Source organism: Leucoraja erinacea, chromosome 19, assembly GCF_028641065.1.
Source record: "Leucoraja erinacea ecotype New England chromosome 19, Leri_hhj_1, whole genome shotgun sequence".
Lineage (NCBI taxonomy): Eukaryota > Metazoa > Chordata > Chondrichthyes > Rajiformes > Rajidae > Leucoraja > Leucoraja erinaceus.
The window spans coordinates 37,647,444-37,666,729 of record NC_073395.1 but is presented as its reverse complement, the minus strand read 5'-3'; the positions used below and the strand labels follow the sequence as shown (position 1 = coordinate 37,666,729).

General features: G+C 40.9%; 1 protein-coding gene across 1 annotated transcript in view; it reads right to left on the bottom strand.

The window, feature by feature from the left end:
* si:ch211-272n13.3 (ankyrin repeat domain-containing protein 26) overlaps positions 1–19,286 on the bottom strand; it is a 119,573-nt gene that overhangs the window by 56,040 nt on the left and 44,247 nt on the right. The window contains 5 exon segments of the mRNA XM_055650847.1: positions 1,164–2,258; positions 3,479–3,546; positions 4,630–4,947; positions 13,637–13,730; positions 18,722–18,792. Coding sequence (XP_055506822.1) covers positions 1,164–2,258; positions 3,479–3,546; positions 4,630–4,947; positions 13,637–13,730; positions 18,722–18,792 — 1,646 coding nt within the window.

The window sequence follows — 19,286 nt, the reverse complement described above, 5'->3', positions numbered from 1 at the left end:
TAAACTTCTATTTTATGAAGCACTAATTTAAACGAGGCAGTGATTTAAATGGATGCATTGTCGTAAACACAAATAGGAATGTCAAGTGTCACTCCTGATGCAGTGCAAACAATTTTGATCTTCTTATTTAAGAAGGAAATGCCTATCTTGGAAGCAATGAGAAGGTTCACTATATTGAGTCCTGGCATTATTTTACGCAAGGGATTATAAAGTAGATTGAGCAGGTCGTGTTGAGTTTATAAGAATACAAAATGAATATATATATATTGAAACATTAAAATTACGATGGTCCTTGACAAGATAATTGCCGAGAGGATGTTGTCCCAGGTTATTCAGTCTAATCTGGAGGCCTTTAGGATAAAAGGATCCCCAAATAAGACTGCAACGAGGAAGAATTGCCAGTCTCTGGAATTCTCTACCGCAGTGAACTGTAGAAACTGTCAATGAGCACGTTCAATGCTAAATGAATAGATATTCACAATTCAGGGAAATTATGGGCAACGGAAATGTCAGGAAACCAAAGTTGAGGCCATGGTCAGGTCAGCTATGTGCCAAATTGCAGTCTCTATTTTTTTCTGCAACTTCCTCTTTGTACTAATTGCCGAAAAAACTGAAATGACATGCACATGTATGACATGTATCATGCACATTGCACACTGCAAAATGTTTTCTTAAAATGGATACTGACAAATTTTAGTTCAAATCTTAGCTGATGAGGAATGCAGCTCACTTTATTGTGATAATATAAAATATACTTAAATATTGGCAACACAATCTTTAATTCTAGCATGATTGACTTTCTGTGGCGATAGTGTCTCGAACGAATATCACAAAATCTTCCAAAAGCAGTTGAGTAGTATACTAAATACTAAATAACAAATCAAATTATGTATGTTCTGCTGTGTTCGACTTACATTTCAGTCCAATGCAAATTACCGTTGATTGATTGAACTATTAAAAAAATGACTACTGAAAAATAAAATATTTTTCCTACCTGAAGGCAATTGGTGCAACAAAACATAAGAAAATATGCATTAAAACTTCAGGTGTCACTTGAAACCCCAGAGTTCAATGCACACTAATTTGTAAAGCAGTTGAAATGAGGTAAATTTGTTCAGGCAAAACTTGCACACACCATGGAGGGTTATTAGGGAAACTTCTACCTCTTTCTGCAGCTGTAATTTCTTTTTTTCCAAAGCCAGGAATACCACTTTGAGCATTCCTACCTCATTCGTAAAGTGTTGCATATCGTCCTCTAATTCTTCATCCAAGTAAGGTTTGGCAGCTACCATAGAGGCCAATGGGAGAGTTCTCGGATAGTGTTTCATATCTGGTGATTCAAAGTGTCTTACATTAAGATGAGGAAAACACTTGGGCATAAAATCTTCATTTCTTGAGGATGGAAACTCGACTAATTCTGTAGGCGGCGTCAAAGCTTTACTTAAACAAACAGCTTTTTTGACAGAACATGCTTTGCTTGCAGCCACACAATCCATTTTATGAGAGTCACTATATTCATCAGAATCTAAATCTGAAAAGTAACCAGCACCATTATCTCCTTCTCCTTTCATGGTGGATAATTCCTTTATTTTATTATGATCTTCTTCAACTGTTTCCAAATTTAACTCCTTTTTTGCACTAACTTCCTTAAGTGCACAAATATGCTCCATGCTGTTTTCACCATGATTATCTGTTGGGTTAGACTCGTATCTTTTGAATGTTTGCTGCTCGTTCTTTGGCTCCGTAAAAAAACCTTGTGATTCCTGCTGCCCTTTAATCAGATTAAGTCCTCCGCGGCCATGTTCGTTATTTATATTTTCTTCTTCCAATTCTTCCTCTAAAACAGTAACTTCTTTATTCTCTGAAGGCGGAATTACAATATCTTCATTAAATTCACTGCAAGAATCATTTCCGGACCAATCTTCTGAAGTTTCCTTTGTGCCTGCACCATTTTTGTTGTAGTGAATTTCTTCAGGGCTTTCTTTCAGCCCAACTGTCAGAATTTCCTGATGAGGTGTCCTTTTGTCCTCTTCTGCCTGGACTTTGACATATTCATCTATGGCCATTCTATTATTTTCTTCTACCCGCACCACTTTGGCAGTGCCACCACTATTGGTCAATTTAGGCTCCTCATTCAGGTCCATTTCTTCTGCTTTCTGGTGTATAAGCAACGTTCTTTTATAAGTTTCATTTTGAGATTGGAGGCATTCAGTATACAATTTGCCACCGATACAGGTTGTTCTGAAAATACGTTTATCCTTCCGAAAGCATGTGAAACAGTTGGAGAAGGGTTAGGGATCATATAAACAAAAGCTAATTATGCACTTAAATAGAAAAAATACAATTCCTGAACACATATTTAAAAATAGTTGTACACTGACTTAGCAATTAGAGAACGTTGAGCTTAGAGAAGTAAAATATAATGATATATTGATTCAGAATGATTATGTCTTGAGTCAAAAAGGGAGGACCATTTTTGAACAAAAAAGGTACAAAGTTATACTTCAACGTTAGTTGAGTGCTGCCCCTACCCTTCTCTTCGGGAACATGTTTCTTGCCTCTAGCGTGTCCAAACCCTTAACAATCTTATATGTTTCAATGAGATACCCTCTCATCCTTCTAAACTCCAGAGTGTACAAGCCCAGCCGCTCCATTCTCTCAGCATATGACAGTCATGGGATATTTTCCACTTGCCTGGATGAGCCCAGTGCCAACAACTCTCAAGAAATAAAAGGACAAACTAGCTTGCTTGATCAGCATCCCATCAATCATCCCAAACAGTCATTTATTTACTGCTGGTGCACAATACACCATCTCTAAAATGTATTGTTGTTACTGACACAAGTTAAGGCAACACTTCTTCCCAAACCATGACCTCTATTATTAGGAATAAGAACAGCGAGTACATAAGAACATTTGCTCCAAATTGTGCACCACCCTAACGGAAATATTTCACTGGTTGGGTTAAATCCTCAAACAATCTGCTTCACAGCATTGCAGAAATGCCTTCATCAGAACAACTGCCGTAGTTCAAAGTGATGGCTTGCCACCTTTTTGGAGAGCTATTATTATGCCCCTGTCCCACTTAGGAAACCTGAACGAAACCTCTGGAGACTTTGCGCCCCACCCAAGGTTTCCATGCGGTTCCCAGAGGTTGCAGGTGGTTGCCGGAGGTTGCAGGTAGTGGAAGCAGGTAGGGAGACTGACAAAAAACCTCCGGGAACCGCACGGAAACCTTGGGTGGGGCACAAAGTCTCCAGAGGTTTCCGTTCAGGTTTCCTAAGTGGGACAGGGGCATTAATGATGCAAAATAAATGCTTGTCTTTCTGACAAATCACAAAAAATAACATTTAAAAAAGTCTGTAGCATCTTTAATGTCTGCTTGCATTTTTTAAATTATTTAATTAAAACAAAATACAAGATCAGATTTGCCTGAATTGATAGTTAATAAACTTACTATCATATATTATTATCTCACCTCATTTTTCCATTCAGAATTATTTTCTTTTTTATTATCCTCAATTGGAGACATCTGCCATTCACAAACTGTAGAAATATTGACAAAATATTGCATCACTACAATTTTAAAAGCTTTTCTTATATACTCTTACCATGGATTGTAAATATTTGTGATTAAATGGACAGAAGGTGATGTAAGGCGTAAGGTACAATCAAAATATTTGGCCTGTGAATATTTAGGATTAGGTATAAAATGTTTATTCCTATTGTCCTTGCAACCATCTCGAGTTAATTTATTAAAAAGGAATAAAATAATTGCCAGTACTGTCAATCCATGAACATTTGAAAGATAATTATGCTGTTGCAGATGAATGCTCATTGGTGTCTCCTCTGTCTCCTGCTGTTCTGCTCTCGCTCCCCCTCCTGCCTGACGGAACAAGGATCCCCTGATCCTCACCTTTCACCCTACCATCCTCCACATCCACCTATCAATTGCCAGGCTTTGTTCTTCCCTCACTCCCACCACAATCAGTCTGAAGAAGGGTCCTAACCTGAAACATCGCCTATCCATTCTCTCCACAGATGCTGCCCGACCTGCAAACACTTTGTGTTTTGCTCATGATTATACAAACATAATTTTTTAGAATTATTTTAAAAGTTGGTTACTTAAAACTGGCAATACATTACCTAAATTTTAATTATGTTAAGAGAACTATAGTTTGGTTACTTTAATCAGTTCTGAAAATTCATAGTGCAGCGTTGTAATTGCTTTGAGTGGCAATGCAGTGCTTGTTATATGCTATATCATTATTTAATTAAACAGACAGATTTGGAATCTATTCAAATTGTCCTCATAGTAACAAAGTTTTGTGACCTGGAGATATTATGAATAAATATATGTCCTTCTTATTTATATACAACTTGTACATAGGAATGAGTGCTTGGAGATCGGAGGGATGGATTTGCCAACTACTGTATAGCTGCAGGCATCATTGCCTTTTGGGAATTTGGATTACTGCTGCATTTCGGATTTGCGAATTGTTCAGGTTACAAACAGTTCAGAGAAATGGAATCTTGTTGTAACCTGGAGACGACTTGTACAAGTTTGCATTTGAGAATAAATATTGTCTATAGTTTAGTATTAAAAGACAAGTTTTGGATTATACATACCATTTCCATTTTTCGTTTTGGCATTTATGTCACTTCTATGCTGAAGCTCAGCAGGAAGTTGATTTTGTGTTGACAAATATGAAGACAACTTAGTTTTCAATGAGTCAGCTGAGTCTTCAGACTCTGGTGGTCTCAAGTCACAAACAATCTCTTCAGATGGTGTTTTTGGTTTGTTTATTGGGGTGTCAATATTGGACAATTCTTCATTTGGTGTTTGGAGAGCCATTTTGCCAACTTTCCTTGTTTGCTTATCACAAGGCAACTTAGTTGGTGATACGTTTTTATCGGAAGCACTTTCAGAGTCCCAGTTTGAGTCATCTGTGTAACAAAAATCAACATGTTGTCAAAATACAAGCGCCAAAATATATTCAGCCAAAACATAGAAATTTATGTCCTATAGCAGGTTCGAGGAAATAATGTAGAAATAAATTACTATTCAATAAACGGCTTGCTTTTTTTTTTTAAAATGGTATTTGCTTTTATTGGGAAGTCATTTGGTAAAGCTGGTCCACACTAGACACATTCCTCTCTCAACCATCTTCATTTATTCCTGTGCACATATCCACTGAATAAATTTTAACTGAAGTCACGTAACAGACCAAAATGAGTAAAAAACCTACAGGTGATGTGCAAGACTGAGTGGTGCCACAATAACCTTTCATTCAATGTCAACAAAAGCCAGGAGCTAATTACTGACTTCAGAAGGGGAAGTCAGGAAAACCAATGTCACTTTGCATTGGTGGGTCGGCGGTGGATAGAGTTAGCAGAACTAAATTCCTGAGCATTAACATCTTGGATGAATTGTCTGGGGCTCAGCACATAGATGTAAACAAAATAAGACATTCCAGCACCTCAGCTTTCTTCGAAGTTTAAGGAGATTCAGCATGTTACTGAATTTTTTGACAAAATTCCACAGATGCACATTGGAAAGTAACCTGACTGGCTGCATCATGGCCTGGTACGCAATTCCAACGCACAGGAATACGAGAAGCTGTAGAGTGGTTGGCACGGCCAGGTCCATCATGGGCAGTCTTCCCCACAATCAAAGCATCTGTGAGGGGCTGTCTCAAGCAGGCAGCATCTGTCATCAAGGATCCCACCATTCAGGCCATGCATTCTTCTCACTGCTACTTTTGGGCAGGAGATACATTAGCCTGAAGGTCCGCAACATCAGGTTCAGATAGAGCTACTTTCCTACAACCATCAGGTTCTTAAACTTACCTGCACTACACTAATCCTACATTGGCAACAGAGCACTATAGATCACTTGTTTAAGAAGGAACTGCAGATGCTGGAAAATCAAAGGTACACAAAAATGCTGGAGAAACTCAGCGGGTGCAGCAGCATCTATGGAGCGAAGGAAATAGGCAAAGTTTCGGGCCAAAACCCTTCTTCAGACTGATGGGGGGTGGCGGGGAGAAGAAAGGAAAAAGGAGGAGGAGGAGCCCGAGGGCTGAGGGATGGGAGGAGACAGCCCGAGGGCTGAGGAAGGGGAGGAGACAGCAAGGGCTAACAAAATTGGGAGAATCACAGAGAGGGGGCAGTTAGAGAGAAGGTTGTGAAATTGTCTCCGGAGAGAGGAGGAGAACTTCTTCAAAGTAGGCATACCTTGAGGACATTTTGCAGTGGAGTAGACAAAGTGTTTAAGAAGGAACTGCAGATGCTGGAAAATCGAAGGTACACAAAAATGTACCTCCAGTTTCTCCAGCATTTTAGTGTACTATGGATCACTTCTTGCACTACCATTGACTTGTTTCTAAATGTGCTGTTACATTAATGTCTTGTTTGCCCAGTCTTTTTCTTTTCAGTGTCTTTGCATAATTTATGTTGTGTTTGTTGTTTCCAGGCTACTTGACTGTGATGCTGCTACAAGCGAGCTTTGCAATGGACCTCTACCTTATTGTACTTGACAATTAACTCTACTTTATTTGGTCACTAAAAGTTAATGGAAATGAAAAATATTATTGATATGGTGCCACTCAGAATTAATAGTCCTCGCATTCAGATTTATTTGACTACCTACAATTTGTGGGTCCTCTAGATTACTCATCCATTTTTTTCTTAATCCGTTTGAGGATATAATGTATATTTGAGGAAGGAGCAAGCCTTCAAAACTATGATTTGCAATAAGAAAAATATCTGAACAGAATTGTCATAAACAAGCATCTGCAGTTCCCTGTGTCAATCAGTAGGAATCTGACATTGGTGTCGTTGTTATCTAGAAGTTCCAGCGATTAGTGTAAGGCCAGAGAGATGTCGCCTGCTGCGGACCTGTTGCTAAGGATCAAGGATCTTTGGTAGGTTGATGTTAATGAGTGTCTTGACCAGCCTCTCGAAGTCTTTCATGATGGTGCATGTCAAAGCAACTGGATGATAGGCATGAAGCATGCCACCTTGCTTTTCTTTCGGAAATAAAAAGAGTTTTGTAAGGATGGTCATTTAAAATATTGCTGTTTGTGCAAGTCAAATATACTCTCACCTATCCAGCATCCATGGAGAATACGTGCATAAATATGGCAGTTACATGAGAATGGGTCATTAAAAGCACATTACTCCACATCACATGCTGCTGTTTCGTGCATAAACCTTTAAATAAATTGTCTAGATATCTGCCATTCCCAAACCTTTCTACATAACAAATATCAAATTGCAGTGTAAAACACACTGCCATCCATAATGTTTGGGACAAAGACCCATCATTTATTTATTTCCCTCTGTACATATTAAAATCTGACAATGTGCACTTTAACCACATGTGATTTTTTTCTATTACAATTCTCAAATTGTGGAGTACAGCGGCAAATAAATAAATGACGGGTCTTTGTCCCAAACATTATGGATGGCACTGTAAATCAGTCGAATGTGCCTTCACCAACCTCACGTCTTCAGAGGATGGTGCTGCCAGTCAGCCTACAAGTGCACTATTATAATACAGTAACCTTTGTTTTAACTTGCCTCTTTATAACAGGTTTTGGTTATAGCGGGCAGACCTACCGACAGCTGCCCCTGCCATCGCTGGCTCGCACCATCTCCCTGCTGCTTGAATCAAGCCAATTCAACATCACCTTTACTCTGGCACCATTTAGGAGGCATTCCATTGGGGCCTCTTGTCCCTGTTTAATTAGGAGCTTTCTAATCATCTTTCATATTGAATTCTCTCCACCAACTGAATTATGCTTTTCCCACGGCAAAGCCTCCTGCTCAAAGGTGCCATTGAAGAATCCATCTGACTGTCTGACATTATTAACCTCATAAGTAACAATTACATATCCTTGTTGAATAATATCAATTTCTGCAGGTTCTTTTTCTCTATTTCTCTTGGATTCCTCTTACTGTGTGCACCATCTGTCACACCAATACTAGTTTAATCCTGTACCCCTCAATGACGTATGAGGGATCTTTACATAGAAACATAGGTGCAGGAGGAGGCCATTCGGTCCTTCGAGCCAGCACCGTCATTCGTTGTGATCATGGTTGATCGTCCCCAATCAATAACCCATGTCTGCCTTCTCCCCATATCCCTTGATTCCACTAGCCCCATGAGCTATCTAACTCTCTCTTAAATCCATCCAGTGACTTGGCCTCCACTACCCTCTGTGGCAGGGAAATCCACAAACTACGATAGCACTTTACAGCAAACTATTATATGAATTCTTGGTTACTGAGGGCTATTAATCTATTAAATATTAAGATGATGCTACTACTGATGAATGTTAGGACACTTACTCCTCTCCAAACATTCAAAGTTACCATTATTTTAAGTGGAATGACATGAAAAATGTTGGCATGATGTTATCACTTACTTTTGACATTTTCCATTAGTACCCTTTCATAATGTTGGTTGGAATGGTTTGAACAATGAGACAAGTGTGTGGCACCCAGAACTGCAGTGCAGCAAGTGTGGAAACAAAATTAAAATGTTGAAAATTGCAAGTCCATTTGGGCAGCTAGCAGAGCAGGCAGAGATGTGGGGAAGTATGTTAAACTGCATTTAGGCAGGTAGGCTTAACTGCATTTATTTTAGTGCAAGGAGCCTCACTGGTAAGATGGATGAGCTGAGTGCATGGATCAGCACAAGGGATTATGATACTGCTGCATTCAAGCAAGGCGAGTTTGAGGAAAGAGCAGAACTGGTAGCTCAGTATTCCGGGGTATAGAAGTTTCAGGTGTGACAGATTGGAGTACAAATGGAGAGGGAATGCAGCACTGCTGATCAGGGAAAGTGTTACAACTGTACTTGGGGAGGATATCCTGGAATGATTGGGCAATGTGGCTATACAGGTAGAACGAGCAGAACTTGACTATTCTTATGCGCTTCCAGCTAGCCATTATATCTCTGACTATACTTCTGATCTTGGATGTGTATATATTTGTGTGAAGTTCGTGTGAGTTTCACATCTCCTCGAAAACACGACGTGCTAACGGTGAAATTTTTACATATTCTGATAGAGATTTACGCCATAGAAACATAGAAAATAGGTGCAGGAGGAGGCCATTCGGCCCTTCGAGCCAGCACCGCCATTCATTGTGATCATGGCTGATCATCCCCAATCAATAACCCGTGCCTGCCTTCTCCTCATATCCCTTGACTCCATTAGCCCCTAGAGCTCCATCTAACTCTCTCTTAAATCCATCCAGTGACTTGGCCTCCATTGCCCTCTGTGGCAGGGAATTCCACACATTCACAACTCTCTGGGTGAAAAAGTTTTTTCTCACCTCAGTCTTAAATGGCCTCCCCTTTATTCTAAAACTGTGGCCCCTGGTTCTGGACACGCCCAACATTGGGAACATTTTTCCTGCATCTAGCTTGTCCAGTCCTTTTATAATTTTATATGTTTCTATAAGATCTCCCCTCATCCTTCTAATCTCGTGAATACAAGCCTAGTCTTTTCCATCTTTCCTTGGGTCTCCGCCACCCGCTCGCCATGGGCCCCGCAGCCCGTTCGCGCCGCCCGCCCCCCCCCCCCTCTCTCCCCCCCCCCCCTCTCCCCCCCCCCTCCCCCTCGACCACCCCCTCCCCCTCCCCTCCTCCTCTCCCCCCCCCCCCCTCCCTTTCCCCCCCCCCCCCCCCTCCTCCTCGACCCCCTCCTCCCTCCCCCCCCCCCTCTCCCCCTCCCCCTCTCCCCTCCTCCCCCCCTCTCTCCTCCTCTCCCCCCCCCTCCTTTCTCCCCCCTCCCCCTCTAACCCCTCCCCTCCCCCCCCTCCCTCTCTCTGCCACCCCCTACCCCCCTCCTCCCTCTCCCCTCCCCTCCACCTCCCTCCCCTTCACTTTATCCCACTCCCCCCTCCTCCCCTCCTCCCCACCCCCCCTCCCCTGTGTGTGTGTAGGGTGTTAGTGTGTGTGTGTGATGCCGCTGGCCCTCCCCCCCCCCCCCCCCCCCGCAGTGGGTCTCCATCTTATTAAAGTTCACTTCAAAATTCTTACACTTGTTTTTAAACTCTCTTCATCTGACTTTTCCTTCCCCATCTCATTAGCCAAATAACACTATCGCTATTATGCGTATTTGTTCTGATCATCAGCCTGATCTAACAAGAGCTCTGTTAGCCAGGCCAGATAATAATGGATGGACAAGGACTGTGGGCAACCAGTCAAACATGGCCCCGTGGTATTCTTCTAATTCAAGCTTTTTAATCCCTACCAAATTTAATCATCAGCTGCCATAAAAGTTTCCCAATATCCATCTCCTTTCTATCTTTGTATAGGAAAGAACTGCAGATGCTGGTTTAAATCGAAGGTAGACACAAAATATTGGAGTAACTCAGCGGGGCAGGCAGCATCTCTGGAAAGAAGGAATGGGTGGCATTTCAGGTTGAGATCCTTCTTCAGATGAGTCTGAAGAAGGGTCTCAACTCAAATCGTCACCTTTTCCTTCTCTCCAGAGATGCTGCCTGTTCTGCTGAGTTACTCCAGCATTTTGTGTCCACCTTCTTTTCCCTCTTTCTTCCTCTAAAATACCCCATAAACGATAGCTTTTTGAACAAACCACTGGTTATTTGTCCTCCCTCCTCCTTTGGTGAATTAGCATCTGTGTTTAATGATGACCATGTAATCATTCTACTTGAAAAGCTCCAAAGTAATAATGGCTTTTGCTGATTGGCACAAAACAATGCAGGAATCATAGGCACATATTCTAACTGACAGGATGTGAGTGGTAAGGATCTGTGTTGGAGTTCCAATCCAAAACATCACTGATTACTTTTTGCCAGTAATGCTGCCTGACCCGCTGATTTTCTCCAGCACTATGTGCCCATCAACAACTACCCTCTTCTACCTGGCAGACGGTATTCTCACATGGAACAGTATTCCCTTTGATTCAATTTCCTTCAAGTAAAACACATTGCTCTGGGAATCCATTTGCCCACACTATGGATGTTCTTTTGCACATACAAGAATGGTAATACAAAGCTATATTTAAGAGGGAGTTAGATGTGGCCCTTGTGGCTAAGGGGATCAGAGGGTATGGAGAGAAGGCAGGTACGGGATACTGAGTTGGATGATCAGCCATGATCATATTGAAGACTAGGGAAAGAAAAAAATAAAAGTGCTGGGGTAAGCGGCATGTTAGGCAGCATCTCCAAAGGATATAGATAAGATGACGTTTGGAGGAGGGATTCTTCTTCGGATTGATATTAAGGGAGAAGGGCCGAATGGCCTACTCCTGCACCTAATTTCTATGTTTCTATGCGTGGAATATTCTTTGTTTCAGTCTTGTCTTGTCATCTTCCTCATTTATTTTTCTAGTACAATGCTGACTCTATAAGTAGTCTCAACCTGAATTAGAACATTTTATCAAATGTATTAATACTCATCTTCATGTGATCCATTTCTGAAATTATTTCCTTCCTCGACTTTTCTACCTCCAGTTTAGAGCACAGACTACTATCCATTACCCCCTACCCCTTACAGCTACCTTGACTACATTTTCTTTTGTACTGCTTTTACTAAAGAGTCCCTGTTCTATTAATTCAGGTGCTGCCCTGCATATAGAACTTCCAATATAATTTTTCTTTTCTTCAACTATGGAGTCACCTATATTGCCCATGGGGTCCTTAAGCACCCGTTTCATTATTTATATTTCCCTTACCCACTCAGTACCAAACTGTTTCGGTTATATTAAAGGACAAATCACAGTATTTTCTATTGGCAAATAACAAAGGACTATGAAGGTCCAGAGATGTAATATTCATGAAAATAAGTCTTTCCAATGTCATGGGAAGGTGCGGAAAATAATTAACAATTTTTACAAATTTATTAAGGGGAGACCAGGATTTGAAGATATTAAGAGAGAATGATAAATTTAATAGAAGCTATTTCACTGTTTGCCGAATATGGCGTTTCATACTCTAAGTGGAGATCAACTTTTAGGCAATCAGGAGCAATTGAGACAGATAGGTTGAGAGTTATATAGATCAAAGCTGCATAAATGGATTTATGCCACGTCAGCCACGGAAGAACAATATGACAGCAAGAAAATATGCAATATAAATTAGATGCCAAAAAGAATGGTAATACAAAGGAATCTTGAAGATTACAGCCACTGTTAAAATGGCATACGGACTATCTACAACTTATTGGCCAAGGCATAGAAACAAGAGCAGTGAAGTCACATTAAAACTGTAAAGCACCAGTTAGACCATGGATTGTAACTGTGCTGAAGATGATGCAGATGTTGACTTTGCTAGGATTATTTAGCTACGAAAAATGACTGCTGAGACTGTTATTTTCTTTTATAAATTAATGGTGACGTTGAAATGTAATCAAGGTGCATAACGATATGATAGAGCTATCTGTGGTGAATAAGGTAGATACATTTCCCTTAGTAGGGCGGGCAATAACAAGAAGGCAAGGGGGTGATGAGTAGAAAGATTAGGCTGAAGTTGAGGAAAGAATTTCCATTTACAAAGCACACGTTGGTGGTCTGCAGCTTCAGTGGTGGAGGAAGAAACACTCACCATTTTGAAAAATTACCAGGGTGAGCATATGAACTGCTGTAACCTACTAGGTTAAAGACTGAGCTGGAAAATAGGATTAACCTGAACAACCTTTCCCCTACTGGAATGAACCTCATGGCTTAAGTGGGAGACTTCGAGGGTACAGAACTTTTCTTTTGCATGATAATTTCAAACAATTCTAGCCCTGTAGCTTTCATAGTCACCCATATTGCGTGAATATGGACATGGGGATTTGTTGATGCAAAACCATGCAATAAAAGAACTGGTAGCACAGAGAGTAGTATGGAATTAATCGTTTAAAAAAAAAAAAAAAATTGATATAAAGGAAATGGATATTTAAACTGTCAGATAAATAAACGTGTATTCATACATAAACATCCCAAACTCTACTGGTAATTTACTACAAGAATAAATGTGTTTATACAAAAATTGAATTGCTTTTGATTGGCAGTTCATTCGAAAGTTCATTCAAATTAATGTAAAGGATTCAATGGAATCATTCAAAGAATTGTAAACTCTCCTGATAATATTCTCTGAACCTTATCATCACTACCAAATTAATTTTTTTAAATGTATTCTTTCTGTACGCAAATGAGCTATTCAATTTGTTTATAGTTACTCTCCGATTTATGTAATTGGTGACTTGCGTAAACTTGCACTTATATAAGCCATTCTTTACGCCCTCTGACATTCACTTGATTGGCTCGGAGCTCCCACGTGGTCTCCAAGTCGGAGCTCCCACACAGAGTGAACACCTCGGAGCCCCCACATAGAGGGTCCACCTCGGAGCTCCCACGTGCTCTCTACGTCAAATAGAAACTTTTTGCTTGCACCGTAGCACTTACGTTTCCGACACAGTGTAACACCGACATATGCAAGACTCCATGGGACGTAACCCTTACATGTCCACAGAGGAAATATACTCAAAAATGAATTTATGTTGGTATTTACTTTACAACTTGTTGCAGCTATATTAAGATGTTTTATACAATTTATGGAATTTATTTGTGTTCTTACAAAATAAAGCAAAAATTAAGCCAAATTTTAAAATCACCTTCATCTTGGTTCTTCCTAATGTTCATATGGCTCAGGACACCAGCCGAAACCAATGAACCAATTGATTTCTTCCATGAGATATCCGTGACAGACTAAAATAAATAAAAACAGTTTGATATAATTGTGCATCCGTAAAATATAAAATAATTCCATTTCAACATATCATGACTCCACAGTGATATATTGCTGTAGTTGTTTGCAAGTTCATATCCACAATCCTTTCAAACTATGAGGCATTATGGTGTGCGGGTTGCCTTCCTTTGAAGAGAAAGGGATAACCAATGGATCAATCAACCAGTTCAATATATGCAAATCTCTTCAGACAGACAAGTAAGAACATTTAAAAAATGCACTGAAAATTGAGCAACCACACTGAATACTGCATTTCCCAAATTCTTCAAAATGGTGTTCTTCGTAAACAATAAAGACCAAGAGAATGGCAGTGATCACAACTTCATGTTTTAAGAATGTTTTGAATAGAGAGAAGGACCTTGCGGAAAGGTAGTAAACTGCAGTAAAGCAAACTACAACATTATTAGGCAGGAACTCGGGAGGGTACATTGGAAGCAGTTGTTATGTAAGTCCACATCCACATATGGGAACTGTTTAAAGGTCAGTTGTTCGAAGTTTAGAACTGCCGTGTCCCAGTAAGGAGGGATAAAGATGACAAAGTAAGGGAGCCTTGGATGAGTAATGAGAAAACCTAGTCAAAAAGAAGGAAGTTCATCAGAATGAGTTCAAGAGGATGGGCACAGGGTCTTTGAGGAATGTAAAGAAAAAAGGAAAGAACTCAAGGTGGCGATTAGAGGGGTCACAAGGGGCCACAAAATGGTTTGGTGAGTCGGAATGAAGAGAATCCCAAAGCTTTTTATACCTACATTAAAAACAAGAGTGTAACCAGGGAGAAGAGTGGACAACTCAAGGATCAAGTAGGGAATTTGTGCTTGGAGTCTGCAGATGTAGGCACGGTACTAAACGAGTACTTTAATTCTGATTTCACCAAGGAGGACATGAAGGATAATAAGATCACTGTGGAGAATAGTAATATGCAAGGGCAGTTTGAGGTTAAGAACGAGGAGATGGACTCATGAAGAGCATTATGGTGCATAAATCCCCATAAAAGGGATCTATTCCAGGTAATTAAGCAAGGCAAGAGAGGAGATTGCTGGAGACTGGACAAAGATCTTCTCGAGCCACCGGCGAGGTGCCAGAGAACTGGAGGGTTGCTAATGTTGTTCCATTATTTAAGAGAAGTAAAGAAAATCCAGGGAATTATAAACCGGTGAGCCCCATGTCAGTGGTCAGGAAGCTATTGGAGAGGATTCTTCAGAATAGAATTTACTCCCATTTGGAAGAGAATGGGGTAATTAAGGACAGTCAGCATGGTTTTCACTCAGTCGACCTAAACCTACCTGATCTCCTGTTTGCTCAGCACTTTAACTCCCATTCCCAATCTGACATTTCTGTCCTGGGCCTCCTCCATTGTCAGAGTGAGGCCTAGCGCAAATTGTAGGAGCTGCACCTCATATTTTGCTTGGGTACCTTACACCCCAGCGATATGAACATTGACTTCTCTAACTTCAAGTAGCCCTTGCTTTCCCTCTCTCTCTCCATCCCCTCCCCTTTCCCAGTTCTCACACCAGTCTTGCTGGCTCCGACTACGTTTTCTCTGCACCACCCACTCCCCTGACATCAGTCTGAAGAAGGGTCTTGATTCCTTCTCTCCAGAGATGCTGCCTGTCTCGCTGAGTTACTTCAGCATGTTGTGTCTACCTTTGATTTAAACCAGCATCTGCAGTTCTTTCCTACACATGCTTTTGCACATGGCAGGTCATGTCTCACTAACCTGATCGAGATTTTTGAGGAGATGAAACATCGAAAATAAATGCAGGAGGAGGCTATTTGGCCCTTTGAACCAGCACCTTTTGACAAAGGTGATCAATGAGGGTAGAGTGCTGGATGGTGTCTACATGGATTTTAGTAAGGGATTTGATAAAGTCTCCCAAGGTGGACTGATTAAGAAAACTTAAATGCATGGAATTAATGGTGATTTAGTTATATGGATTCAGCACTGGCATACTGATAAAAGACAGGCGGTTGTGGAAGAAATACAATATCCAGGCTGGAGGTCTATGTACAGGGATTCCACAGGGATCTGTGCTGGGGCCTCTCCTGTTTGTGATATATATAAATGACTTGGTTGAAAACGTGGACGATTTGGTTAGTAAGTTTGCAGATGACACCAAATTGCTGGGGTCGCAGACTGTGAGGAAATCTGTCAAAATATACAACGGGATATAGATAGGGCTACAGAAATGGGCTGAGAAATGGCAGATGCAAAGCTAATGCAAGCAGTTATGAGGTATTGCACTTTAGAAGATCAAATGTAAGGGGAAAATGTATAATTAATGGCATGACTCTTAACTGCACTGATGCACAGAGGGATCTTGGGGTCTGGGTCCATAACTCCCTGAAAGTGGCAACACAAGTAGATAGAGTGGTAAAGGCATATGATGTGCTTGCTTTTACAGGCCAAGGCATTAAATATAAGAGTCAGGAGGTCATAATGCAGTTTTATAGGATTTTGGTTGGGCCGTATTTGGAGTATTGCATGCAGTTCTTGTCCCCCCATTACAGGAAGGACATGGAGGCTTTGCAAAGGGTGCAGAGGTTTACCAGAATGTTGGTACGATTAGGGCGTACTAGCTACAGGGACAGGGTGGACAGACTTTGATTGTTTTCTCTGGAACATCAGAGTTTGCAAGGAGACTTGATAGACCAATAGAAAATTATGAGAGGCATAAATAAGGACAGTGAGAACCTTTTTCCAGGATAGAAAAAAATCAAATATTAGAGGGCATAACTTTAAGGTGAGGAGCAAAGTTTAAAGGAGATGTGTGGGCCAAGTTTTTTTTACACCGGGAGAGTTGAGTGCCTGGGACGTGCTGCCGGTGGTGGTTGTTGAAGCAGCTACTATTGTGGCATTTAAGGGACTTTTGGATCGGCATTTGGATATGCAGGGAATGGAGGGATATGGATCATGTGCATGCAAATAAGATTTGGTCTTAGATACAAAATGCTGGAGTAACTTAGCAGGACAGGCAGCATCTCTGGAGAGAATGGGTTTACTTTTCAGGTCGAAACCCTTCTTCAGAACTGAACTGAACTCCAGCATTTTGTGTCTATCTTCGATTTAAACCAGCATCTGCAGTTCTTTCCTCCACACTAAGATTTGGTCTTGTTAGGCAGACATTGTGGGCCAAAGGGCCTGTTCTTGTGCTATGTTGTTCTATGTTCTATATCGCCATTATCTTTGCAAACTGTCAAAGCTGGATTTGCAATGTTTTATTTCAATGAATAGAAACATTAAAAGCAGTTAGCTTTATTAATTAAAAAAGTTAATCTAACAATCTTTCCTTTCTTTCCTGCAAGCCTCCTTTGAATGAATAGGCTAGCATATACGAGCAGATTCCTTGGAATAAAGAGGATCTCAGTAACTTGCTGCACTGGCACTAGACTTCAGGGGAAATCCAATAGAAGAGTGAAGCTTGGAAACGACTAGTAGAGCTTCCTCAGTAAGATCACAACTAGCATGCTTGTGCACGAGACGCAAATCAACTCACCAGCATTGTGCAAGAAACAACCTCTGCAAGGAGAATGGGTTAGGGGTGGGGGACGAGGAGGAGGAAAGGAAATACAGTGAATTCTGGATCAAACGCCTGGTGTGATAACAAAAATAATCAATTTGTTTTACCTCGATAACTTTAAAAAAATTACCATTGAGCAAATTTAGGTCAATCCCTTCAAATTTGTTAATTTCTTCAATATAAGTAACAGATTTCATTTTTATTAAGGCTCTAGTCTAGAACCTGGAACTTTTAATTCTGTCACAAGCCCTTTGCAGGCAAGGCTTTTCTCCCCTCTTGCTGTCTCTCACCAAATGTTGTCTCCCCCTGAATGGTGGAGCAGGTTGACATGCTGACTGGTTTACTACAGTTTTCTGATTCGATTGTTTTTATCTATCTGTGTGTTCCTCTAATGTCCTCATGATTCATTTAATGCAGATCTTCCATTGCCTGGGTGGAGTTTGTGCAATTTCACTGTGACCATGTGAGTTTCCTCCATGTACTAGTTTCTCCCTGTATCCCAAAGTTGTGCAGGTTGGTAGGTTACTTGACCACTGTAAATTGCTCATGGTGTTTAGGTGAGTGGTAGGATATGAGGGGAGCTCCTGAGGAATAAAATGGGATCAGCATATAGGGATGTTTGATAGTTGCCGTGGATTTGGTGTGCCAAATAGCCCGTTTTTGCATTGTATAATTCTATGACACATATTTGAAATTATGATCACACCATAATATTACAAAATATTCATTTTAGATAAGCTAAATGAGATACTTTCCAACAAGTAAAGTTTAGAAGAGTGTCTTCGACCTTCAAACTCGCAGCATGGTCAACACGTGGTCCTAGGAGGTTCTGTAAGGTTGCTGGAACTCTCCTTCATGCTTGAGGGAAGTTCCCGAATACTCGTGGCCTCAGCCAGGTCGCGGAAAATTTTTCAGCATGTTGGAAAATTTTCCGTGAGTAAAATTTGGTCGGCATGGGACTTTTTAACTCGTAGTGCAGTGGAGTGGGGTCGTTATTTAGTTACAGGCAGTCGAGGGCAGCTGTAGGCAATCTCCTTCGCTGACCGGGCATTTTGATTGGCTCATTGGAGTTTTCAGGACCAAGGTAGACCTACCGGTAGGTAAAATGCCCGCTAAACTTTATTATACTTCTTAAAAGTGTCTCCACTCCTTCTCCCCCCTTCTCTCCCCCTCCCCGTTACTGTGCAGCCGTTTTACCTTGTTCTTCATCGCGGGTGTGAATCACAGACAGCTCCCCCGCTTTCCCTGGCCCCCACCTTCGCGATGTGTTTGTGTGTGCGCGTGTGTGCGGTCGGTCGATCCAGCTCGCAGTTTCAACGTGGACGATTGATCCAGCTCGAGGCTTTCCAGGCGGGTGCCTTCGAGCTTGAAAGTCGAAGACACTCTTCTAGACTCGCGGATAAGATCCCCCAAGTGGGACAGCCCTTTAAGCATACCTCTGAATCCTTAGGAGATTCTGTATTTTCTTCAGCTTCTGCCTCATCCAATCCCAGTTCCAAAAGTAGGTCTACATAAAAGGGAAATAAAAAAATATTCTATGTAGAATGATGCTACGGAATTAGTTGAAAAATGTTAGCTGCCCCTAAAATAATTGTATTTTGCTCCATAAACCATTTATTTTTTCTATGGTGGTGACATGTTTCAACATTTATAGAACGTAAAACATATGAACAGTTAGCACAGGAACAGGCCATTTGATCCATGACATCTGAGCAAGCACAATGACAAATTAAACCAACCACATCTGCCTCCAAATAATCCATATCCCTCCATTCCCATATGTTAATGTGCCTGTCTAAATGCCTCTTAAATGTCAATATTTACTCTGCTTCCATCACCCTTCATCCTGCCAATATTTGAATCCAATATTATTTATGCTTATTGTGCAAGCATGTTTCAAAGCAATGCCATTTTGGAAGTTATTGAATGTTTAACTTAAGTTTACGTATGAGGATATAGGGAAAAAAAACATCGCAACATGTGAAGATTATTGAAGCATGG